General features: G+C 50.0%; 7 protein-coding genes across 7 annotated transcripts; 4 read left to right on the top strand and 3 right to left on the bottom strand.

Annotated features, from left to right (window-relative positions):
* Positions 1–1,516: 1,516 nt before the first annotated feature.
* Positions 1,517–2,680, top strand: F5J12DRAFT_902637 (glycoside hydrolase superfamily; the record flags this gene model as incomplete). Its single annotated transcript, XM_051748319.1, has 6 exons — positions 1,517–1,610; positions 1,661–1,763; positions 1,810–1,867; positions 1,922–2,326; positions 2,383–2,460; positions 2,513–2,680. The coding sequence occupies 6 exons, from the start codon at positions 1,517–1,519 to the stop codon at positions 2,678–2,680; spliced, it is 906 nt and encodes a 301-aa protein (XP_051604894.1).
* A 134-nt stretch (positions 2,681–2,814) lies between these two features.
* F5J12DRAFT_189571 (Nse4 C-terminal-domain-containing protein) lies at positions 2,815–4,303 on the bottom strand. The gene is made up of 7 exons (XM_051738322.1): positions 4,135–4,303; positions 4,007–4,084; positions 3,653–3,929; positions 3,447–3,597; positions 3,229–3,391; positions 3,087–3,175; positions 2,815–3,038 (listed from the first exon to the last, which is right to left on the bottom strand). Exons 1-7 carry the CDS (start codon positions 4,253–4,255, stop codon positions 2,949–2,951), a joined length of 969 nt encoding a protein of 322 aa, XP_051604893.1. The 5' UTR covers positions 4,256–4,303; the 3' UTR covers positions 2,815–2,948.
* Positions 4,304–4,380: 77 nt separating this feature from the next.
* On the top strand, positions 4,381–9,436 carry F5J12DRAFT_902635 (SNF2 family N-terminal domain-containing protein; the record flags this gene model as incomplete). The annotated part of the gene is made up of 28 exons (XM_051748318.1): positions 4,381–4,401; positions 4,454–4,584; positions 4,650–4,727; positions 4,798–5,129; positions 5,163–5,220; positions 5,310–5,440; positions 5,491–5,518; positions 5,575–6,010; positions 6,067–6,171; positions 6,310–6,378; positions 6,428–6,509; positions 6,562–6,770; positions 6,874–6,984; positions 7,029–7,043; positions 7,094–7,216; positions 7,268–7,306; positions 7,360–7,401; positions 7,451–7,495; positions 7,594–7,943; positions 7,991–8,030; positions 8,075–8,284; positions 8,334–8,359; positions 8,415–8,777; positions 8,952–8,999; positions 9,051–9,114; positions 9,169–9,210; positions 9,278–9,338; positions 9,399–9,436. 28 exons carry the CDS (start codon positions 4,381–4,383, stop codon positions 9,434–9,436), a joined length of 3,297 nt encoding a protein of 1,098 aa, XP_051604892.1.
* An 859-nt stretch (positions 9,437–10,295) lies between these two features.
* Positions 10,296–12,542, bottom strand: F5J12DRAFT_189493 (uncharacterized protein). The gene is made up of 4 exons (XM_051738321.1): positions 12,401–12,542; positions 12,302–12,338; positions 11,497–12,245; positions 10,296–11,424 (listed from the first exon to the last, which is right to left on the bottom strand). The coding sequence occupies exons 1-4, from the start codon at positions 12,466–12,468 to the stop codon at positions 10,575–10,577; spliced, it is 1,704 nt and encodes a 567-aa protein (XP_051604891.1). The 5' UTR covers positions 12,469–12,542; the 3' UTR covers positions 10,296–10,574.
* Positions 12,543–14,165: 1,623 nt separating this feature from the next.
* Positions 14,166–17,864, bottom strand: F5J12DRAFT_797088 (Golgi transport complex subunit 5-domain-containing protein). The gene is made up of 15 exons (XM_051744150.1): positions 17,783–17,864; positions 17,433–17,713; positions 17,262–17,374; positions 16,907–17,202; positions 16,648–16,850; positions 16,428–16,587; positions 16,197–16,339; positions 16,063–16,140; positions 15,922–16,003; positions 15,747–15,867; positions 15,430–15,694; positions 15,205–15,372; positions 14,919–15,145; positions 14,652–14,864; positions 14,166–14,603 (listed from the first exon to the last, which is right to left on the bottom strand). Exons 1-15 carry the CDS (start codon positions 17,787–17,789, stop codon positions 14,315–14,317), a joined length of 2,646 nt encoding a protein of 881 aa, XP_051604890.1. The 5' UTR covers positions 17,790–17,864; the 3' UTR covers positions 14,166–14,314.
* Positions 17,865–18,207: 343 nt separating this feature from the next.
* F5J12DRAFT_189172 (uncharacterized protein) lies at positions 18,208–19,462 on the top strand. Its single transcript, XM_051738317.1, has 4 exons — positions 18,208–18,438; positions 18,489–18,809; positions 18,864–19,111; positions 19,166–19,462. The coding sequence occupies exons 1-4, from the start codon at positions 18,383–18,385 to the stop codon at positions 19,321–19,323; spliced, it is 783 nt and encodes a 260-aa protein (XP_051604889.1). The 5' UTR covers positions 18,208–18,382; the 3' UTR covers positions 19,324–19,462.
* Positions 19,458–24,272, top strand: F5J12DRAFT_189203 (uncharacterized protein). Its single transcript, XM_051738318.1, has 11 exons — positions 19,458–19,854; positions 19,927–21,521; positions 21,722–22,466; positions 22,518–22,840; positions 22,893–22,964; positions 23,020–23,109; positions 23,168–23,479; positions 23,533–23,679; positions 23,736–23,858; positions 23,910–23,969; positions 24,019–24,272. Exons 1-11 carry the CDS (start codon positions 19,602–19,604, stop codon positions 24,106–24,108), a joined length of 3,810 nt encoding a protein of 1,269 aa, XP_051604888.1. The 5' UTR covers positions 19,458–19,601; the 3' UTR covers positions 24,109–24,272.
* The last annotated feature ends 58 nt before the right edge of the window (positions 24,273–24,330 follow it).

Raw genomic sequence — 24,330 nt, 5'->3', positions numbered from 1 at the left:
ACTTACTAAACTTATTACCCGGTTTACTAATACTGTATTTACCAATATGCCACAGCTTCGAGGCGCACTTCAATGAAGCAATGAAAGTCTTCGGCGCAAGTGACATCATTGATAATCATAATACAATTTTACAGTTGAAGAAACCGCATGCTTTGAGTGAGGTTGCAATACTGTGATATATGACGCAGTGAGTTCCCCTGCGCGGGGTAAACCGGCGTCACACGCATCGTTGACCGAGGAGACGCGAAAGGACGGGAGCCACTCCTGCCCATTCGGTTATTCTCGCAAGCCTTTGGCGGTAGTATTATTCCAAGGTTGAAATGATTGTAAAGTACACCGTCGTTTACGCGTGCGAGTGATTGTGTGGGGTTAGCATCCCATGGTAGCTGCCCAATGAGCCTATGCAAAGGCCTGGCGTGCTTCTAAGATTTCTAACGAGAGCTTAAAGCTATAATGCGAATAATCAATTCTTCACGTGAAACGAAAGTACGCACCGGAGCAGACACACTACGCGAGTTGGAAGATTTCTTGCCACTTATTAGGTTCCATTTCACTGAACAGGGGGATGCCTTTTGCGGACACAGTGATGATTGATCGTACAGTACACCTTCCTTTTGCAATTTCGCCGCATGTTGAAAGGTATAAACTGCTATTGTTCTTTGCACCTGGTAAGTATGTCCTCAGTTGAGCATACTGGCACTGCAAGGAGTTTGACAGGTACTCTCACGTAATTTCTCCCAGTTCTCTGCTTAGGCCTCAGGTACCAGCTGCCATTGTCTAGTGAAGTCTGAATGGTGTATCTTTGACACACCATTGCGTATGTTCCACTTCCGGTGCATTAATAGGTACCGATACTGCAATTATGCAAATGGTTACGCTGACCATCGATATGGAACGTGCCAGGATCTATAGTGACTGCTGAAGTTCGATCCCGGTTCAAGAAGTCTGTGGCTGACACTGGAGCCTAGATGTGCTCAGTTCGTGACGAAACTGGCAGAGGCGAAGGGGTACAAGAAATGCTTGGCCAAGGAACAAAAGCCATCGGCCTTCGTGACAAGCGTGGCATGACATAAAAAGTGGAGCGGTTCGACTTCAACTATCTGGTTGCCTGGTCTTTTGTCACTTCTGTGAACGCTCCATCCTTGATGTTAATCCTACCCTATCTTCCTTCTCGTACGCTCCTTGCAAGATGTCTGTCGCTGGTCACGCCATTCTTTATGTTCTCATTCTTTTCCTTCTTGTTTCTTCAAGTATTGCCTCTGCCAGGCCGCTTCCGAGAAGTTGCAAGGCTAAAAGTTCAAGTGTCTCATTAGGTTCGAGCTCTTCCTTGACGGCTACAGCTCCGCCTTCCAAAACTCCTACAAAGACTCCCAATCACGCGTTTCCTACGACCTCTCCGGTGATTTCGCTAAGCAAGCCTGCCTTTTCTCCAGCCACAACTTCGATCCCAGTCCCAACCCCTACGGGCGGCGTGCCAGACTCGTCTTCAGGCTGTTTCCCTGCTCTGAACTTCAAGATGCCGTCAACGACCCCTGATACCTTGGACAATTGGTGGTGTCCTATGAATTCCGAGTACGCCTTCCTCGGGTTCAGTTATGAGGTTACCGCATGTATGTTTTGACTGCAGATTTATCTAGTGCGTCCTAACGCTTGCTGGAAGGCCAAAGTTTGGATCAACTCAAGACTGAGTTTGCTGACATCCGCAACAACTTCGATGGGAGATACGTTCGCCTATATGGTGCGTGTGACAATCCAGGTTTCTAGTATGTGTTTTCCGTTCTTTCGCAAAGCCATTTCTTATATTCGCAGCGATGATGTCGTAGATGCTGCATGGGAAGCTGGCGTTGGAGTTCACGCTTTGATTTGGGTACATACCATTTTGCTTAGAGCGCTCTTTTCTTGCTAACAATGCTGCCCACAGTTTGGCTTCGATGGTGGAGACGAATGGCAGACCCGTCGCGACTCCCTTATTTCCACCTTGACTAGCAACCCAAAGGCCAAATTTGTCACACGTGGCGTTCAGTTTGGATCGGAGCCCCTATTTGATAATGTTCTCCCCCATGAAGAGCTTGCCTCTCAGGTGCTGTTGGTCAAGACACAGCTTAGTGGGGTTAGCGTGCCTGTCACTGTCAGTGAGCTGGCTTTCGGCTACCAGGAACGCGGCGGCGCTCAAGATGTGCTGGATGCAATTGACTTCATCAATATTCACATGTTGCCATTTTTCTCTACGGAAGCAACAAGTGGTGCTGCTGCGTGGTCACAAGTACGGACGGACATGAATTGGTTCATTCAGCATGGCAATGGCAAAAAGATGTACTTTGACGAGGCGAGTTTATCACACTTCTCCGCTCTCGTGTTATAAATGACTTCTCTCTGGATTAGAACGGGTGGCCTTCAGTCACTTCTCCGGGCGTTCAAGCCAACAGTGCCCTTGCCGTAGCAAGCATTCCTAGCGAGTCGGTATGCAGACTTTGGGGTTGCGTCCATCTTCTCGAATTCATGTTGTCTTCAGGCCTACTATACCATGCTCGACAGCCACTGTGAGGACCTTAAAAATGCCCCCGGTGGTGGCATCGGATGGTTTGCACACATTTACTCTGAAAGCCAAGAGCCGGGATACGGGATTTATGCCAATAACGGTCAACTCAAGTTTGATTTCAAGCCGCGTACGTCTTGCTAGTGGATCTATGGCGCTTTTATATTTCAGAACCGCGGTGCTTGGCTTGATGCCATTTCAAGGTTCGCCTTATAGCGGCGCCGCTAGTTGCTGTGTCCAAGGAACGCTTGCGTTCCCTACATCTTCCTTCGCTTTATGCAGAGCATACCAATGGCGCAGTTTTTTTGATTGTACATATATTACGCAATCTGAACTTGAGGTGCAGATGCTACACAGTACTACGTTACAATCAATCTGGTCTAGAGTTTATGTTTGCAGCTAAATTCATGACTTATCCATACCACTTTCCACCGGGTTGATTTTTTACAGGAGGACGCTGGGGTATGGTAGACGATGTGATATTCCAGACTTGGATGGCGCGCTGAAAGACTGTCGGAATGGAGACATTGATACAGGAGCAATGAGTTACCTGCCATGTTGCCATGTCAAATTCCATAACGATCTGTTGTCGTTGTACGCCTTGAAGTCGATCCTCCATTGTTGGCTGCTCACAGAGCACTAGTTTCGCACGCAATTTAGCATTCAAGGCAGATAGAAAAGGTAAAGCTCACTAATCATAGGATCACCTTCCTCTGTGATCTCGAATGCACACTCGCCATCGCGGATGAGGAAGGATACATAAAAGAGGTTCTCTACAGACTGCGCAAAGTCATTCGGGTTGACGATGAATTTGAATATGTTGACGGGTCCCGTGGATTCGAGGATGTCTTTGATCTTCACGAATGAGATGAGAACACGTTTAGCATCGGAAAGATCGAATGTAACGCACAACGAGTACGTTCTTAGTTGTTTCATTATCAGACCGTTTGATGTCTTCTTCTTTGATTTCCTGTGGTCTACGTTCTTCCTCTTGAATCCTTTCCTCTTTCTGTCGCTTGACCTGAGCGCGCTTCTTTTGTTCTATCGAAAGAGGACCAAGCCTACGGGTGGGTTTAGCGACCGATTTGGCCCAGGCTTGGGTGAACTGGAGCATACATGAAATGAGTGACAGGAACTCTCCGGCTCTTAGCAAGTGCCTTCCTGCCGATCTTGTCCCAATCTAAACCGCCTTCTTCTTCTGCCTCAATTTCTGAACCACCTTCATTTTCCTCGAAGCATTGTCTGCCGCCCATGAAGCTAATGAGCTTGGTTACGAAATCGTCCATATCGAACGCTGCCGATCCGAGTTTCATTGCACGAGCTTTCTGAGCACTGATGCTTGAAACATTTCGCAAAATTGTCGAATCGAGAGTTGCTTCAGTGGGATTTTTGACTGCATGAGGTGTAGAAGGACGGCCGGAGGATCATCAACTACCATTCTGGGGTCACACGAAAGGGGTTGAAACCCACCCTTAGAGAATAGTTCATCAGCCTGGGCGACTTGGCCTACGAGAGCCTCAGCGTCAAGGTCCTGTGGTCTCAGATGCTCTGTACAGTTCAGGAGCTGAGTGGGCCGCACGCGTCGTGTCGCGGCTCACCTCCTGTTAGTTTTTCGAGTTGACGATATTTCTTGCGGATGTCGCGTTTCTCTTGGACATCTTGTTCTGGGTCGTACGGTAGACCGTCTATATAGGTAGGCTTCGGGTTGAATGACACCATCCTTGTCGTCGGTCGGGGTCTGTCGAGGAGTGAATCGCGTTGCAAACTCGACCAAACAAAGCTCTGGGACGCGACTCAGGCTTGGAGTGTGGGATCGCGTCTTGCCAGTCAGGAATAGCGGTGGTATGCCTGGACACGTTATAGACGTGAGTGTCATGGCACTGTCGGTTTTCCCGAGACCCTTAGGCATTTTTGTAGTACAGCAAGAGTTCACTGTCGGTCTGCAAAGGCCCCTCTCCATGCACAGGCTCGTCCATTGCAGTAGGCAGCTTGAGGTACGGCACGCTTGTCCCGAGCGAGTTCGGAGAGATAGTGATTTGGCGCCATTGGTACGTCTTTTTTTCTCATGGCCCCTGGCTGGGGTGCTGGGGTGCTGAGGATAGTTGGGAAAAAGGGGCTGCGTCACACCTGATATTCTGCGCATCCTTGCGACTGTGGACCTCAATTCCGTAACAGGCTTTAATACTCTGCGGTAAGTACTGTGCATCTCAATTGATTATTCTGTTCTCCTAGACGCTGACCTACACCCGAATTTTGGAAAGTCCCGAGGATCAGGGAAAAGTCCGCCGCGCTATAGCAGGCAGACGTGTAGATCCTGTTGACATACCTACATCTGCCAAAGCCATTGCAGCCCCAATGAGCCAACCTTTACAACCTCTCATGCCTCTACTGACTGCACCGGAACCCACATCCGCCAATCAGAGACAACGGAAACGGAAACAGCTGTCTGAAAGCTCTGAGCCTTCTGTTCCAAGCGTCTCTGGGGTCTCTACCAGCTCCCGCCCTCGTACTAACGACGAAGACGAGGAAGTTCTACTTATCGAGCCTGAACCAATCGATGAACTCTATTGCATCTTCAAGACACGTGTCGTCGGTGTGCAATATTATAAGGGTGCGTTCTCTCAAGCATTGACCTTGCTGCCATGTCGACGGGGTGTGCAGGTCTGGTGGGAGCCGGCGAACAGGTTACACTACAGAGAGAACCCAGAAATCCATATGACAAATAGGCGTCCTGCAGTCACTGACTGTCCGCTTGAATAATTCTTTTCAATAGGAATGCTATCAAGGTCGTAAACATCGGTGGCATGCAAGTAGGTCACATTCCGAAGGAGATCGCCGCCCGAGCAGCTCCACTCCTTGATAAGGGGTTAGTGAATTTGGAGGGTACCATGCTTTCCGGAAATCGTAAGTTGTTCTCGTCAACAACACTTGATGCAGTTCTCACAGGATTGTAGTCGGCGCATTTAGTTACTCCCTAGAGCTGTAAGTTGGATTACCCTCACACCTTTTTTTCCAGTTCTGATAAGGACATTTGTTAGGGAGCTGAGAATTTACGGAATGTCGGACAAACGTGACATCCTGGAGCCTCAACTCGCTTGGGCAACTCGCCAGTGGGGTTGGGGTGGACCGGGTGGACAAGTTCCCGGAGCGCTGTCTGCACCCTCTTATGCTGGTGCTGCAACGTCAGCTGCTCAAATACACCAGTCTCAGCCCGTTTCCCGCCGGAGACGTGCAACGAGCGTCGCCCTAAGTCAGTCACAAGACGAAGCTACTAAAAAGCAGCAGCAAGCACTCGCCAAGGCGAAGGAACTTGCACAAGTTCTCGGCACCCTTGAAAAAGTGGATGACGACTCCCGGCGTACATCGTTATTGGATACTCTTTGCACTGCAGACGATATCTTGAATTTGCCAGTACACCCAAACCCTCCAGGTGTTGCCAGTGGGGATCTTGTTGTAGATCTTTTGAAGCATCAGGTTAGCGATCTCCTTTTTTTTTTTTTTGGCTTGCTCGCACTGACGGGCTTTCTTAGAGTCAAGCTCTGCAGTGGTGCATCGAGCGTGAGCATCCTACCCTACCAACTACAGAGTCGGACAGGCCAGTGCAATTTTGGCAGTATCGCAAGGCAGGAAATAAGGTAAGCTGTCATCCTCCACTTTATTCACCAATTTATGTGACACATTTTAGCCCTATTACTTCAATCGTAAGTACCAGTGATTCTCCGCTTCCCGTGGAGTTTTTCTTAAATATTTTGGTCCTTCCAGTTGCTACCAAGACCCCGCAGGAGATCACCACACCACCAGTTCTTGGTCGTGGAGCACTGGTTGCTGATAGCATGGGTCTGGTAAGTAATTCGGCGTTCTCCGACATTCCTGGATTCTGAATCTTTACAGGGTAAAACGTTGACCATGCTTTCGCTTATCCTTGCCACGAAGAAGGATGTTCCGTCGGACCACTCTCAGGCTACTCTAATTGGTATTTTCATTCGTGACTGTGCAGCGTCGTCGTTCATCCGATATTTGGACAGTGGTTCCTCTTTCTGTGATGTCTAACTGGGAACAGCAAGTCGAAGAGCACTGTACAAGGGGTGCTCTTAATACCTATGTTTACTATGGGGCATCCCGTAGCATGGCAGCTGATGGACTAACCAAGTATGATGTCGTCATTACGACCTATCAGACAGTAGTTGTGGAGGCAGAGCCTAGCGTTTTCACGGACAGTCGTCTAGGTGGGCATGTAAAGAAAAAAAAGAAGACCGAGACGGGGCTGTTCGACGTGAAGTGGAAGGTTGGTTTAAAGAAGTCATCGCCCGAATGAATTGGCCCACTGTTTGTCGCAGAGAGTTATCCTGGATGAAGGTCATAATATTAGAAACGCAAAAACGAAGATGGCGAGGGCCGTCTGCAGGCTTACTGCTCAAAGGAGATGGGTCCTATCTGGCACACCTATCGTAAGTAGAATTGTTCTTGATTGTCAATCTACATTCCTCTCCAGATCAACTCGCCTAGGGTATGTCATTCCCACTTGAATCTGGTAACCTTTACAATACGCGGGGTTAGGATTTGGGTTCTATCCTCACGTTCCTTCAAATATGTCGACCCCTGGACGACGAAGATTTCTTCAAGAGGCTGCTCTTACGCCCCCTCAAACAAGGCGATCCAGCTGGCGTGGAATTACTCCGTGTGCGTCCGTTCAACATTACTTTCCGTGTTGTCCCTTAACTGAATTCTCAGGCGCTCATGACCCAAGTTTGTATCCGGAGAACCAAGGAGGTGAAATATTGTGTTATGTGACTTTTTTTTCTCTGACGACCTCTGCCACATAGATGAGAGATTCCCAGGGAAAGCCCCTAGTTTCCTTGCCCCCGGTGATGAAGTTCGGTGCTCAGAAATGATCGGCTGCTCATTACCATACAGGTAGATGTTACACTTATTCCAGTCACGCTTCACGAAGGGGCACGAGTAAGGACGCCACTTCATGGTTCCATCCATTGTTCTTACCGAGTGACGTAGGAGTTGTATGACGCTGTCGAAGCAGTATCTCACCAACGAGTGGAGAGCTTGATCAATCAAGCCGGCGGGATGAACACCATTGTAAGCACATTTTGGAGTCCCCTCACATTGCCTCACTTGCTCTGCAGGTCACCTCCAATGTACTTAGTATGCTCACCCGCCTGCGCCAAATTGCGCTCCACCCTGGACTGATTCCTGTCAACTACCTTGAGCAGCTACAGGCCACCGATGAGCTGCCTACACAACCTTCGGTGGGCCATATCACACCGGAACTGAAAGAACGTTTGCAGGCCCAACTATCTAAGCTGATCGAAGACAGCGAAGAGTGTCCGATCTGCTTTAGCGTATTGACGGATCCCAGGATCACACCATGCGCGCATGCATTTTGCCTTCGTTGGTTAGCTTGCCACTTTTTGGGACTTCTCTGGGCTCACAACGATAAAGTATTTCAGAAGTCATTGCAAGGGACCCGAAATGCCCTATGGTATATCATTATAATCTCACCTTCAATTTTCTAACCCATCTCAGGACCGTCGCCGCATCAACGCCGGAGAACTAATCGAATCTCCGCCGCCAGTAGAATTCACCCAATTACCAGCGAGGCACGATGACCAAGGCTGCAATGAATTGCGAATGGGATCATCGGCAAAGATCGACCAGCTAGTTGACTTACTGAAATTGCTTCCCAGCGATGAAAAGAGTTTGGTATTCTCTCAATTCACGTCCTTCTTGGACAAGGCAAGTTTTTTCGAGATCGCACGCGCGTGTACTAAGAGTTTGTGAACAGATCGGCGAAACTTTGAGTGAGCACGGGTGAGTTCGTACGGCGACCTCACAGTCATACGTTCCCAATTACTGAAACTGTCAGGATACCCTACGTGCGTTTCGATGGGCAGTTATCTGCCAGGAGACGGCAAGAAATTCTGGAGCGCTTCTCAATTCCGCTCGAAACCGAATCGTGCATTGATATCTCTACCGGAGTCACTGATACCGATGTTTATGACCTTACTGACGATGGTACTACTGAAGATGATGATCTTCACCAGGGAATATCTTCCCTAGTGGAGAAGAGCAAAGAGAAGGCTTCGGAAAGCATAATATTATCCAATGCTAATTCAAAGTCGTTGCTTAACGGTTCCATGCTCCAAGGCAAAAATCCGAAAGTCATGTTGATTTCCCTCAAAGCGGGTGCACTTGGACTGAACTTGACTGTTGCGAACAACGTATTTCTGTAAGTTCCGTGTTGCTTGATGGTGGTAACAGAGTTTAAGTGCTCTCCTGCAGGATGGACCCGTGAGTGTCATTCTGTTGGTATATCTTGAATCTGACGGGGACGTGTACGCGCCTACGTAGTTGGTGGCAGGTATAGTGCCCAGAATCTTGCCTTTTCTATATCTATACTTAGATACATCCAGGAAGGAATTGAAAGCCAGGCTATCGACCGGTGCAACCGGTGTGTTATGTGTCGCCTCTGGGGAATACCTCACAGTTGACGTCGTTACAGGATTGGACAGAAGAGACCTGTCCATGTCTATCAACTCATTGCCGAAAACACAGTAGAATCAAAGGTATACTCTGAATTACAAGGTACCTTTATCATGCAGTTTCTCATGATACTCAAGGTCATCGAAATCCAAGAGAGGAAAAAGAAACTCATTCAACATGTGCATACCTTTCCATCCATCTCATTGGCTCTATCGTAACCAAACTGGGGGCTGCTTTCATATATAGGCATTTTCGGGTGCGAAGCAAACTGAAACACAACGTGAAAGGCGGGAAGCCAGGCTGCAAGGTTTGTGTAGTGATGTGGTTGTCATCTTGCATGTATTTCTCTAAGTACGTTTTGGACCAGATCTCATCCAGTTGTTGGGCATCCAGCAACGTGGTTAAAATACGGTTGTCTAAGGAGACGTGTTGTGCGTGTTACATTTTGACGAAGGTGAGTAAGTTGAATGTGCGTACCTTTCGGTTTGGCTGATAATCTCTGTGATGACAGGTTTCGGTATGCGCCGTCTGCTATGTTAGGGTTGGTCTATTTCATATTTACATTGCACATCGAGGTTTCCAGAACTAGATTTTGTGGCTAAATTGGTAATAAAAGAGCTATGGGAATGTCATTGCTGTGCAAGCTACCGTTTCATCCAGTGTAGTGACTTCCGGAAAAGGAAAACCAGTAAGTCAGGTTGGAAACAGAGGTGCTTGAGGGCAACGATTCATGCATGTGCTGGTGAAAAACTGCCCATCTATACACACCCTCTACAGACGGATCCAATACAGTTCACCATGTAAGACGAAGATATCCAACAGACAAGTCACAATCCAACTAAGTAGTATGAGAACCGCGTTGAAACCTGTATCTACAAACCTCTGCCCTAACGTTCCCGTATTCCGTAGGGAGATAGGTACGAAGAAACAGGCCCAAGTAGTACGGCTAAATGCACATTTGCTCCATGATCATCCAGGGTATTGACCGCGGACAGGTGAGGTACTGTGGTAGCAGGGAGAAAAATAAACTGGGATAAATAAGAAGAAAAATAAGCTAGAAGACACGTAGCACAGTTAACGCCGATCCCCTCAAGAACAGGAGAACAGGAGTGGAAGCTCGGGAGTGAAACGTCCCCTTCTCGGTACGTCGAGTATAGTGGACGTAACGGGCTGGAATAGATCTTGTGGACGCGAAAGCCGTTTCTGCACAATGATCGTTGCACTACACTGTGCGGTGGTGGGAAATCGACCAGTTAGGGTGTCATCCCCGCAGGATGACGAAGTGTCAAACCCAAGTAGCTTCTCCCTGGTGCGAGAAGAGAATACTAAAACAATGAATTGATCGTCGAGATGTGGAGGGCAACAGACGATTACAGCGAATTCGGTCTTGCCGCCGAGAATTTCCGAGTGTCATATGGCGTGTGACACGGTGTGGTGGATGCATCGCGCCATGGTGTGTATGAATACCGACGAGCGCGAGGCGAGAAACGGTAAAGGAATACCCCAAAGGCTGAAGTACAACTCTTGGAATTTGATAAGTAGCTCATCGTTGAGCAGACACCTGCCTCGAGGAATCTGGGGGTAGCGGTGATGCTCCAGCAGGCGCCGCCTCCGGCTTCCGAACCACACCATGAAGACCTACATACCCAATATCTCTCCCTAGCTCCTTGACCATAGCCTTTCCCATGAGGCACACCCACCCTAGGCCTTCACCAGTGACTGATTGGGTGGGCCAGAGTAACTCCCCTTCTTCGTCCTCGATGTCTGGTTCATGCTCCTCATGTGCAGCTAGGCTCGAACCCATCATTCGTGCGAAAGTGATCGGGTAGTGCCGAGCCATAATGGGGAGCGTTAAGTACCGTTGCGCATGGTCCATGGAAGAGGACGCCGACAACACCGCACCCGACTGTTCCTTCAGCTGGTAAACCATTGCTGGCCCAAGGGAGACGGTGGCTTTAGCAGCGGCGGCAACCATGGCTGGCGTAGGACTGGGTCCATCCGATCTATTACTGACGTGTGGAAGCAGGTGGCGTGACAACGGCAGGGTTGCAGGGTTGGTGGCGTGTGAGACCCGTGCAGAAGATAATGTCTGCGCCACGAGAGAATTGCTTGTGCTCGGAGTGCCCCCCGCGCTGCCTGTGATGGGCGTTGAACTGGCACTACTATCAGGAGCAATACTTGCGGGAGAAGGAAGCATCGGTGGAGTCTTTTGGGGGCCGCTGACATGTTGCCCAGTGGTACTCGCCGATCCCATCTCCGTCCTTTCCGCCTCCCGGCTGAGGGCAGCCATCTCCGACTTCATCTTGGCCCACGCACGATCCAACTCAGGGTCAACGCTCGTTTTGGCCGTATAATAGAGAATGCGCGAGTGGACGAAAGCTTCGATCATCCAACTGCGGGGGGAGATGGGGGGGGGACAACCAACGCGTCAGCGGAACGGCGGAGACAACGTCAAGAATGCTCACATCAAGCCCAACAGGGCCTTTTCGCGGTCCCCGAGCACGTCCTCGGACTGCCACTTGATCTTGCACCAGTCAAGAAAGGCTTCAATTGTGCCCCAAGTTTCACGATGGCACGTTCGCCTAATGTATTCTCGGCACCATATCGAGTACGTGAAGCATACCAAAGCATCAACTAGTTCCAGGCGTGCAATCAAGCCACCGTGTTTGTGATACGGAGAATTGGGTGGAGGCGGGTCGTTCAGTGGACGATACTCCTTGTGAGTGGGAGGATAAGTGGACCAGAATCTTGCATCGCCTGAATACTTAAGCATCCTGCCATATCTATGATATCTGTCGTGCAAATCTTCAAATGTAGCAAGTGCGACCTTGCCTCTCCGGGGCCTCCGGACAGGTACTGCTGTTGAGAGAACAGGAAGCGCCGAAGGACGGGAAGTAAGAGAAACAGAGTCCTCTCTGAGTTCACCATCTTCAGATGGCTCAGAGCGAAGGCTGTAATTAGGTACTTGATTAGAGGACCTATGGAGTGGGGCTAGTAACGGTGGCTGGGGTTGCTGATAGTGGTGGTAGTGGGGGTGATGGAGTTGAGAGGACCTCTCTGAGGAGCTGCTGATGCGAGGCCGCTTTACAAGTTCATGATCTTGAGAAGGTGCATGCTTTCTCTTGGTGAAGGACGGAACAGGGGAGTTTGACCGGGAGCAGGGAGGAGAAGGTGGCAACTCTGGGGGCAGCGGTGCCGACAGAGAGCCCAATATCTGCAGCGGCGTCAGGAACAAGCGTCAAGATGTCAGAAAGTGAGTGGCACGATGACCTCGAGACTCTTGAGCAGCTGTTCGCGCGTCCATTTGCTGAAGGAGGTGGGATAACGAGGGTGAGAAGAGATGGGGGTGGGGGAGATGAGAGAGGTTACCGTTTCCTGAACTTAACGCTGGAAGATGCCACGGAGGACGATGAGGACGACGCCGCCTGACTGGACATTTTCAGAAGGATGACTGTAGAGGGAAGAGAAAGCAATGGCCAGCGCAACAATGATGGCTGGAGGATGTCACTCAGGATTGGATCCGCTACCAGTGGAAGAAACGCGAATTACTTATTTATTTATTTATTTATGTATGTATTAAGTTGACTGTAATATCTGAGTGTTCCATGCCAGCCGTCACAGTATTAGGTCTGTCCTCGCCACTGCCCGGGCCTTCGACAATGCCGCCAGAGACCCCGTCCCTTGGGGACCAAGTGCGACGATCCCATGGAGGACGATGATGGTCTTTGCAGTGTCCAGTGGCCACACGTTCTTGGCCATGGCATGACGTGACGGGCTATCACCCTCAGATTCAACGTTCAACGACCAGCACACGTTGCCCTTCTCGATCGGCCGCACGACCCTCCTTCCATGCCTCTTCAAGAAACGACTACCCCCAGTGAGCATGTTAGCGACATTTCCCATTCACATTCGCAGGGAAGCCCTTGCCAAAACCAGATAGCACACCCGGAATGTATAGCCTTTCATGAATTTCATATCGGGCCTGCGTGCCCTTGTCTGGTTTTGGTCTTCGACGTAATTCACCGATGCGGCTTGGATTCGTTTCAGAATCGTGTAGGCGCATATGGGTCCCACCCCAAGCATCATGAGCTCGCCTCACCCCTTCGACTGCTAAACCCCAGCCGTTTTCTCCACCGAGTCCCCCCGACTCACTCCTGCGCGAAGCCAGCTATCCCTGGAATTCTCCTACATACAGGACCACTCCCAATAGGACCCAGTGTGTCCCCCAGGAACCTCTTCCTATAAGACCCTGACCCGTATATAGTCTTTACGCCACACACGCACCATACGTGTACGCTCCGTAACGTGCCCAATTCGACTCATCTCCCCCTCAGTTGGCGACTGTGTATACTCTTAACGCCGTCTTCATCTTCTTCATACCTACGATACATTCTGGGCCTCAACGTCGATTGACAGATGTACTGATTAACGGTAGGGAAAGGACCATGCCAACTTCCCCTTGTCCGGATTTTGCAGGCAGCGATCACGTTCCCTTTTCCAAAGATCCGATCTCGCCGAAATTAGATACTGATTACTCTTAAGGCTCTGTCGCTCAAATGGTCGTGCATCCGTACCGACTTGAAAGCCATCCCCCACAGTGAAGTCGATTCGACACATTTCCCCACTCTTTGGTTTCAGTTTTCTCGTTGAATGCCGTTCATAAAATGACTCATCGGGGGCCCTGCTTTCGTTGGCTAAAATATTAGAATATGTGCCTAGAATACACCTAGTGTTTGACATCACTGAGTTCTTCCCGCGGCAGCACGGGTAATCTAGGAACCGGTCGGCAACTTGGCCGGAAAACCTGCGACACTCAGTTACGAAACTTGTTAAGGCAATGAACTCGCCCGGTGACCGGCTTTTATTGCAACCCTTCGTAGAAGCTTCCTCTAAAGTTCTGGTTCTGCTCGCCCTCCACTCGCATTTGCTGCTCTGATAAGAAAATCGTCGACTTATCTGCGTTTTATGAGCCTATCAGATAATGATTCAATCTGTCACATGTCGCATGTCCAGATGTGCTAATTCATTCTTCTCTAGTTTACAAACATGCAGTCACAGTGGTATCTGTTTGTGCACTCTAACAACACCATTTCATTCTGAGACGAAGGATGTTTCTTACTCTCAAGAGCACAGTATATCCTACATTGTTGTCTTTGAGCAAAGGGTGTGGTGAACATTGTAAACAGCCCGAGTAGGTCACAAGGCTCAGCCAACTCTGTACATTGAAACTCCACAAATGAACCCCTGGCAGGCACCAGTCAAGCGTCCCACAGCCATTCACAATCACGACCCGCCCTTGGCATGCTGTAAGACTGCCCATACAAGTTGGGTATACTCTTCCGCACCACTCTTGTTCTCCCACTGAATCAGCGAGCTCTCAACGAGAGAATATGCTTCTTGTGGAGAATGATCTTCGATCCACCGCACGTACTCTGTCTCTTGCCAGCCATGCAAAGTATGTGGAAGCGGTATTGGAGAGCGAACAAGAATGTGGTGGAGTACGACAATCGGTGGGAGACCCGCCGTACGCTCAGAAGATGCCAAATGCGAGTTCTCGAGGAACAGCAATGGTCTATAACTCTACGTCAGATATGGGAATGTTACTGAAGACGGAACTCACCGCATAGCTCTCAGTATCTTATATTCTTCACCTATACTTTCGAGGTTTCCACCACGCTTACTCTGCAGGTTGTCGACCAAGAAAGCACTGAGGGCGAACTCAAGTTCAGTCATATCTGTTGTGAGCTGTAGCTTCCCGATCTCGGTGAGGGGATTGGCGATCGAGGCGTGCAACACAAATGTCCTAATAACGTACTTGACGATGTCAGGAATCCTGGGATCATCAGGCAATCAGCATCACTCGAAAGAATGAGAGAGAGGTCCTAACCATGGTCGCGCAATTTCCGCAGCGAAATTACTAAGAACGTTGGCCTTGACAAATTCTAGCTTGTCAACGAGGTCTTTCATATACAGGCTAGGCGCAGCCATTCCAGCCATAGAGTCCACTGACTTCTGCAGGTCTACTCTGTGAATTCGAGATATGATTGCTGCGATTTCTTTGCGTATGGCGGTAAGCAGCGGGTCGACGACGGAGTCATATTGCATATGGATTTTCTGCGACCAAGGGTTAACCGAACATGATCATCTTTACGGATGCCCAATAGGGAGCCTACATTGATACTAGGTTGAATTAGCGCAGAAATCGTTTCCGGATGGTCTTCCATGAATGTGCTTAGTTTCGTGTAGGAGTAGTATAGGCAACTAGCAACTTGACCGTTCAGAATCTGTTGCGGCGTAGCCAGTGGACCCAGTAGTGAAACCGCTGAACGCTCTGTGGAGATCTAAAGCATACTATTCATTTCTGGTCGGCGACTCACTGCGGCGACAAGATTACTCACCAGGGCACCTGCCTTCGTGGCTACATTGTCCAGGGTCGTCGCCACGTTTTTGGCAACAGCACGCACCAGTAAGGGGTCAAAGCGAGCAGAATCCAGTTCATTGGTGATCAGACGCGCGATAGCTATACCGTCACTGGCACTCGGGGGAGCTCTTGTGCCTGCTGAGAAGGCTTGCGAAACCGCCTCATTGAGTCTTGTTAACGAACGTGAGAGGTAGATCCCCTCGAATGTAGACAGCGCGCGTAACACAAGCACGGTCTCCGGTCTAACGAAATAGTCAGACAATAGCACCCAATCTATGCTAGTTCTTCACTGACGATTGATGAGATTCGGTGTATATGGTATCAGTATGCACGGCTATGCTGGCGAAGAACTCATGGAATAGCCGCAGAAGCCTCAAATATCCAGAACTGAGGGCTTGCTGAAGAAAGGTCGAGCCTGCACTTGTGAACTCATCTTTGTCTGCGGAAGAAACCAAGGATGCATACTTACTCTTTGAGGCGTCCCGACAGCATTTCTCTAGCGTCATTCCTAGGGATGCCCAGAAAGTCGAGCTTGGTTTGTTCTCCAGCGACTGAAATAGTTTTACAATCTGTAAAACACATCTCCCGTCGGACTCACTACAACACGTGCCTTCATTGATACGTCTAGGAATGATACTCCCGTCGCGGGATCCTTTTTTAGGTTCAGTACCTTCTCCAACGTATAGACCTAAATAACCACGACGAGTCAATATATGTGGGTCTCTCAAAGGACGGTCCCTTTACTTTAACACAACAGCCTGACATTTGCTCTATCAGCGACTCGAGCCTTGCCCATAACGCAGCCGTGAACTGGGGTGCGGTGACACTCGTCGGCTCGGTTCGCACACGGGATTTGTACAGCAGACTTTGGGAAACCTGATGGGGGTCTACGATGATTCAAGAAATTGCAAGAGTAAAAATAAAATAAAAGGGTCAGTGGACATCACCACAGGGACGGACAGAAAGGTGACATACCCTTGGCAATAATCTCCTTGGACAAACTCAAGAGGTCAAACGCATTCCGGATGCGACGCTCGACAGCATCGGACAAATCTTTCACGAGGCTCGCGACGAGTCGTGGTAGCATTCGGAGATTGTGCGCTGCTTGTAATGACGAAGCTAATAGCGATTGATCCTTGAACATCATGATCAGTTTCATGATCTACTCGACCGAGGATCATAACGGGAGACTTGCTAGTGCAGTAAGCCCTTGTATGACCATGGCCTCAACCTCTTTGGTGACCTTTGTGCGCGTGTCTGATATGAAGGGTATATGCGCGGCTACAATATTGACGGAGCGAAGAGGGACGTAATTGGAGTTCCCTACTGACGTGGCTCCAAATTGGGAGGCGTCTTGCTGATCGCCTTCAATATCGGGTTCCTCATCGAGTAGTGCACCTGGCCCAAGATCAGCTGTGACCTCGATCGAGGACTCCACAATAGATGAGAAGTACCTAGTTCTGTGATACTTAGGGCGGCCTTCGCGACCACCCTCCCCTTCTCTTCACGGCATTCTGCAGACAACCCCTTCCCGTCGACTGCACCAACATCTATGGGTGCATCCCGTTCGCCCATCCCACTAGCACCCAGTTCATACCGAACCAACTCCTCCGCCAGTGCTTCGAGCCTCTTCTCCAGCAAGAAAAACCTCCCGACGCGTCTAAGTGCATTATTCGCGTGATGGATTCGCTGTAGGCGAGTAACCTGCACCTGGAGAGATTCGTATGGCAGACGGATTTTCCGTCGCAGCCTGGGTAGAACCCGTCGATATACAAACTAGAAAGGTCGTAAAAACTCAGACTAACTCACTGGTCAATGGATAGCTCCACATCATTCAATCCCCGTCGTACGGAAGCCAACAGCCCCGACAAGTGCCTCGTATTTGAGGAGTACAGCAACAAGTCCTCGTGATGAGCGGTGACCTACGGGTTTGTACACCATCAATGCCTACAATATGATAATGGTTGCAACTGCACACACCAATGCCTTAATCTGCTTGCTCACATCCTCGATGCCAAGGTCAAGTTTCGAAATCGCAAGTGATATGTCTTCCTTCGCAGGTTCTAGTATCGACAAGGTGCCCAACATAGACCGTGGTCTACTCCCCCGAATCTGAAGTTGTCCAAGTACATGTGTCTCTGTGGCCGAACCCGCGGTGGGAGAAGGTATGGCAGTAGATGGAGATGGGTAAGGCTCGCCTGATAGTACCGCGTTTGCGTATTCGCCTGCATCAAATTCTGGTATGGCGAAAATACTATGGTCTGTTTAAAAAAGTTGTCTCAGGTCAATCAATTGCATTCATGAACAAGCCAGAGAGTGGAAAGAGAGACCTGCCATGCTCCACCCTTGTTGCTACCGTCGACTCCTGTAAAAACAACAGCTCTCCCACGTGACCAGCGCGTACTACCTACAGACAGCAGTACCATCACTTGACCAGTGTTGCAAGACGCTAACCACAGCACACCACGTCTCAACTGTACCTGTGGACGAGGGGAAATCAATATACGGAAACATCTGCAACTCTGTATCATTTTGTGTTCAAAAACCGGCATCGCTCTGGCATCTTCTACACCACACATCCTTCTACGTGCCCATGTATTTTTTTATTATAAGTACTGATGCGATTGTGTAGTTCTAAAGCTGTGTTTTTTGATGTTGCAACACCACTCAAGTGATAGTAAAGAAAGAAAGTTCGGACAGCCTTGTGCAGGCAGCACTATTACGTGGCAGTGGATCGGCAGTCACTGGGCCAATACAATAATGGTATTACGCGCCCGTTGGAGTGCGTTCTCGTGATAGAGGCACCCGCAGCTGTGGCGCCTGCGCAGCCACAGCCTTTGGCAACGTTGCAGCAAGTATAAAATGCCACAACCACATGTGACTGCGGACGCATTAAAAGCCCACTTTCTACTTCATACTATTCGACCACCATGCTTTCAAAATCTGTTTTCCTCCTCGCCGGCGCAGGTTTCGCCGTTGCACAATCGTAAGCTGACTCTCATCCAGTTTGAGCGTGGACCATGACGTTTCTTCTAGTATTTCTTCCCAGTGCTCATCGACGTTGGTAACCATTGCCGGTTCCCCCGACTCCGCGTGTCTCAACCCCAGTGGAATTGTCCAAATTGCACTCACTAACTCGAACTCATCTATCATCCCTGCCGTTGATTCCTGGTTGACTGGACTTTGTGCTCTCGGTCCATGTAGTAACTCGTCCCTTCAAGCGGTCGCCACGAACCTCACTGGTGGTTGTTCTTCCGAGCTCGCGAGTCTTGGTTTGACACCCAACGGCTCGACGAACCTGACAGTCTATTTGGAAGAAGCTTACCCTACTCTTCGCCAGGTCTTATGCTTGAAAGAGTAAGTTCACCGTCCTCGCTTCAGGCATGCTGCTGACAGCATGCCCCCACCCAGTACCTCCGCGAACGAGCTTTGTGCTACAGAAGAGCTTACTGGGGTCCAAAATTCTACGGGCACATTGACGATCAACAATTTCATCAGTGTGGTTGGCCAGATTGTCTCCGGTAGTGGCTCTATTCCGCAGAGCGTGACCTGCAGCAACTGCAGTAAGGCAGGATATACTATTGCTGACCAGAATTTCCCTGCGCTGGTTTCAAACACTACGAGCACGGTGCAACAGACTTGTGGTTCTTCCTTCACAGGTTTGTGAACGCTATGCGCTTTTCCTTCTGTTTCTCAATCAGTTTCCGTAACAGATGGCCAAGTTCCTTCTGGCATCGAAGAGACCGCATCCAACAGCTCCAGCTCCAGCGGAGGTAGTACAGGTGGAGCAGTCTCTCTCTCCGTGAACAGCTTGAGTATGGGGGTCACAATGCTTGTCGTGGTATCATCCGTCTTTGCCATCTTTGCTTGAATGCGTTGGTTGCAATGGTTCCATGGACACTGCTATGTCTTTTTGAGTCTTTTGAACTTTCACCTTATGTACAGTAATGGACTTGATTACATAAATCTACGGACCTTCAAAGATAACTCGATAATACAAAATCTTGACGACTTTCATCTCCTTTGTCTCGTGGCAGTCACGCCAAGTTTTGCGGGCTTTACTGACGTTCTTTGCATTACTACGTACCCAAGTTCACTTTAACGAAACGGGAGGTTCATATCAATATAGCAGATCCCATCGCGGCACCTATGTCAGCTGCCTCCGCACTATCCGATCCCCCCTCCTCTCCATCGGCCCCAACAGACGGTGCCACAAGTGACTCGGGCCTCGCAGAATGGGCGAGTAGGATCAAGGAGATGCAGCGCCAAGTTGATGCAGATGAGGACACTGAACAGCGCCGTCTGGAAGAGGAAATCGTAAGAACAAGGCTTGCGAGACAGAGAAGGCTCAGGACAGGACAGAGCGGTGATTTTGGCATCGGAATGAAGGGAATTGATTTGAGTAAGTCATTTGCTCAGAGAAAATCATGTTTCTGCTGCTTGTTATGGGTAGTCTGACTTGAGCCTCGAGAAGAGTCTCCCACAGGTGCAGTCCGCCCCACGGAATCAGATGAACCGATCAATTCCACTCGCGAGAAACCGACTCCCCCAGTAACATTCCCCAAGCCTATAGCCAAAGTTACAACAGCATCTAGCGTGAAACGTGCTCCGATATCTCTTGCGGAATTCATGGGTGGCTCGGCATCTGGGCCCCGCCTGAAGCGGCATGAACCCCAGATAGATGCCAGCCGTGCATACGATGGTCGTATGGATCACGGTCCTGTTCATCCAATATTTGGACGAGGCGGCGTCGCAATGCCAGGCATGGTAGGGCAGAGGGGTGAGAGTGCATCGGCCAGAACCACAGCCACCATTGCAACTGCGCCATCGCCTACTGACTCACCGGTACTGTCTAATGGACCTCTGGCGACCAATCAGCCCCGCCCTCGAACAACTAGTACTCTGGCCGCTGCCCTCCGATACGTTGAGAAGCTCAACGAGCAGGCACCACCGCGGGCACAGACTCCTAGGCTTTCTGGCCTCGGAATCCGGGAACGTCGTATGAGCACACCTGGGTGCAGCTCATCGTCGGAAAATCAAGTTAACGCTTCCGCGACGACATTTAGCCCACGATCTGAGAATTTCACCGAGAAAACTATAATACCTGATATCATGGCAAACCCCCCAGCCACCCACTCTGCGACAGACCCTCCTAAAGTGTTTGTATCACAAGCTACAGAACCAAGTTCAAAGACGTTCATCAGCGATGTCCGAAGCAGACAGCCCATTTCTGAGGCCCGCAATAAAGCACTCCCTGACGGTGCTCGGGCGGGCGCCCTGATGCAAAGTGTTCCAGGTACATCTATAAATCCTCCTCCCTCGACTCCATCTACTTCTCCGCGTGTCCTTCCTGGGCCCTTCGCATCTTCGGACCGGATGACCCCTGACTCACAGTCTGAGCGTGGAAGCGCGTCCGCGTTCCTTCGTCCACGTACCAATTCTGCAAAGGATCCGACACCCTCTATCAGTCGACTTCAGGGCCGCGGTTTCGTGCAGAGTGTTGTGCGGGCTAGCGAGGCCGGATCCCAGGCCAGACCGGTCAGCGTGAAAAATGTATTGTCTTCTCCCTCCCAATTTTCGGTGGAGGGTGACTTACGGGAGAAATTCACCCGGCGGGCGTCTGTTCTGGACCGATGGCAACCTGGGATGAACACTGCCCCACCTTCGCCTTCACACAGAATGTCTTCCCCAACACGGTCTCAGATTGGCGACCTGAGACAGGGTCAGGATAACTCGAAAATTGTAACGCACGATACTGGCAGGTCTATAAGAAGCGCGGTGTCTATGTCTGCCATTCCAATGATGGCCGTCAACAAGTCAGATGCAATGTCGGAGCAGGGTGTGGACAAGAAACTCGGTTCTGCAAGCACGAAGATCACGCTCATCAAGCCTGCCCGTACGGGCGACAGCCCTCCGGTCCCGGTTGTCAACGAGCTGGGGATTAAAAAGGGAGGCTTGACTATGACGGAAGTTGTTACAAAAGACATCAAGGAGAGAGACAGAACTATTCCATCGATACCAAGGTTAGGGATGTCGGGATCGCCATCTTCCGGGAAGCCATTGAGTCATGTGCGTCCTCTTCGGTGACACTGAGTGGAATCGATGGTTAATGGATTTTACTTTTTGATCGATTTTAATCCTTTCTTTCATCTTGGTTCCTCATGCTTTATGCCACAATCGCCATGCTACCCGTCACGTTATTTAAATGGTGTCATGCTACGGTTTTTTTTAATAATTGCACGGTTTCTTGCGGTATTGGTGTCGCTCAGCCAACCAAAGACAGGGCAAAGAAACCGCGGAAGATGGCGAGGTTTGAAGAAATCAAAGCTTCAGAACCTGGGAGATGTGAAGTCTCACCAGCGGGTTCCTCAGCGCTGGGCGTACATTCTACCAAGTCCAGCTCCCTCTCTGCAACTGAGACTCGGTTCCCTACCTCAGATACCCAGCATCGCAGAAACCCGGTCGGGCCTGCCGTTGCCTCACACCCTGAGTTTGCACTTGAAGCCAAAGTCTCCCCTCCAAACGCCTCAGGACGTATCGCAGGGCTCACGCCTACCATGCTCCTTCAAGGCGGGCAAGGCGACAGCTCAGGAACTACGACTAAAGATAAGGAGGGACATACTGTGCCCACGACGCCTGTTCGAAAACCGCGCATCCCATCCACAGGAAATCGTGCACGCGTTATGGACGTTGCCCAGGTTATGAATGGTGCCCGCCAAAGCTCGCTGCCGATATGTCTTCGTCAAGGGCCCCCCACAAGTCTAAGTTCAGATTCGGGCTTGGATTCTATCCTGGCTCCGTCAGTGGAGAGGCGGAAATCGAACTATGAATCGCGTCCAGAGCTTGCGACGCCGGCAGTGAAAGACGAAACAGCACTACTTTCCACGCCGATTGATACGTTATCGAGAACAGCTGAGATAAACGATGACGTCAAAGAAGGCCTCACAGAACTCGTCACTAAACCTCTCGAAAGGGCTACTGCAACTACGGGGGAGTCTGAGGTAGTGCGCATTGGTGGGTGTAACTGTGCTTCGAAGCCAATGGTGAGAACTAACGGAAGATTAGACCATGTGGATGAACCCCTACCGAGGATGGACGTCAAGGCTCTTCTCGAGGCAAACACTTCGTTGCCCTTTGTCCCGAGCCCTGATCTGACCACCATCTCGGTTGAGGTTATGAGCGTTCTTCACGAGAATGCCACACTCGTTCCATGTGATACGAGTATCCTATACGACACAGAACTTCTCGTAATCGTTTACCGTGCGAGGTCACACAAAAGTGGGCTTGCAACCACCAAGGTGTGGTGCTGGCAGGGGCGAAAGAGCCACTGTGGTATACGGGAAGAGGGGAAAGTTGGGGAACTCGCACGCAGATACGGAACGTCGCCTGTATGTCATTATATTCATTTGCATCCCCTGGTTACCACTCGTTTCGGTGCAGGAGTACGTCCATCAGCAAAGTGAACCGCCTGAATTAATCCATGCGCTGGGTGGAAGACTTGCAATACGACAGGTATGTTCCACAAGCGAACTCCCTATCGCACCAGTGGCTAACCCTTACGTGGCAGGGAAGCAGGGCCCACTGGTCATCAGAGAACACTACAATGCATGTCATCAGATCGAACAGCAACCAAATACTGATTGACGAATTGGACCTTGTACGTTTAATTACTATTATCCATCTGTCCATCTCCTTTCACTCACACCCACTTATAGAGAATAAGGAATCTCTGTTCCGGGTACAGCTATTGCATTACCATCATGGACAACGTCTATGTATGGTATGGTATCGGCTCGGTATCTGCGGAACGCTCAGCAGCATTAGAATACGCGAAATCCTTAGCGACCAGGGCCACCACCATCATCGAGCTCACCGAGGGGGTGAACGATGGAGATGACGACATGTTCTGGATGATCATGGGCGATCCCGAGTCCTATGCCAGAGCTGATTACTGGAGGTGGAGGCAGAACTCGACTCCTTCTGAACCGCGCTGCTGGCTGGTTGAGCTCAGCAACGCGGATGCACCGGTATGCGTCGTGTTGGCGCTGGTATTTACAGTAACTCTGAGCCCATTCCGCAGGTCCGTCCGGTCTCAGTCTTGTCCGCAGGGATCATCTTACAAGAGTCGGTGTACGTGATCGACTGTTGCTGGGAGTTCTTCGTTTTAGTGGGTAAACGCGCACGAGGGAAGCGAGCTGATATCACACTGGCTGTAAACACGGCAATGGTATCAGTTGTTTCATCCTTGCCGATGCGATATCTAGGACTCAGAAACGATCACAGGTCATGTCGAAACTCGACACAGAATCCAAGCCGTTCTTGCCGACCGTGCATGTTCTTATTTTACCGACACAACTTCCCTTGGACATGCGGCTCGCGTTCCGGAATCTGGATGAACTAGTACTAGTTAGTCCGCTATTTTGTTAATGATTCACTGATTTGAATCAATTTCGTCAGAATGACGGCCTCATACCGGACCATATGAATATCCTCTCTGTCAAAGAAGCAGTAGAGCACGTGAGTAGAACTTGATAGATATGGACGGCTTCACTGACGGCGACACCAGCTTCAGACGCTGGAATGGGAGAAATCGGCTCTGAGAGACCGTACAATGCTCCCCCTAGGTCTTGATACTTCTGATATTCCTCTGTCATGACCTTGTATGCTTGATATACACACGGAAGGATACCCCTAGCCACATCTCGTTGTTGAGGCCGTTTTCGAGTCTTTTCTTATATACAGAGGTCTGTTGTCAGCTCCTAAGTAACCTCAGAAACAGTTACAAATGTAACTCTGACCTTGCTGGTTTTCGCTGTGTTGTTGCCCGACTCGTGGGAGTTAAGCACGACTGGAGTATGAAATATCTCTACGGTATTGG

Source organism: Pisolithus orientalis (genome assembly GCF_024613125.1).
Source record: "Pisolithus orientalis strain OTSU chromosome Unknown F5J12scaffold_2, whole genome shotgun sequence".
In the NCBI taxonomy this organism is placed as follows: Eukaryota; Fungi; Basidiomycota; class Agaricomycetes; order Boletales; family Pisolithaceae; genus Pisolithus; species Pisolithus orientalis.
This window is presented reverse-complemented; position numbering and strand designations above follow the sequence as displayed.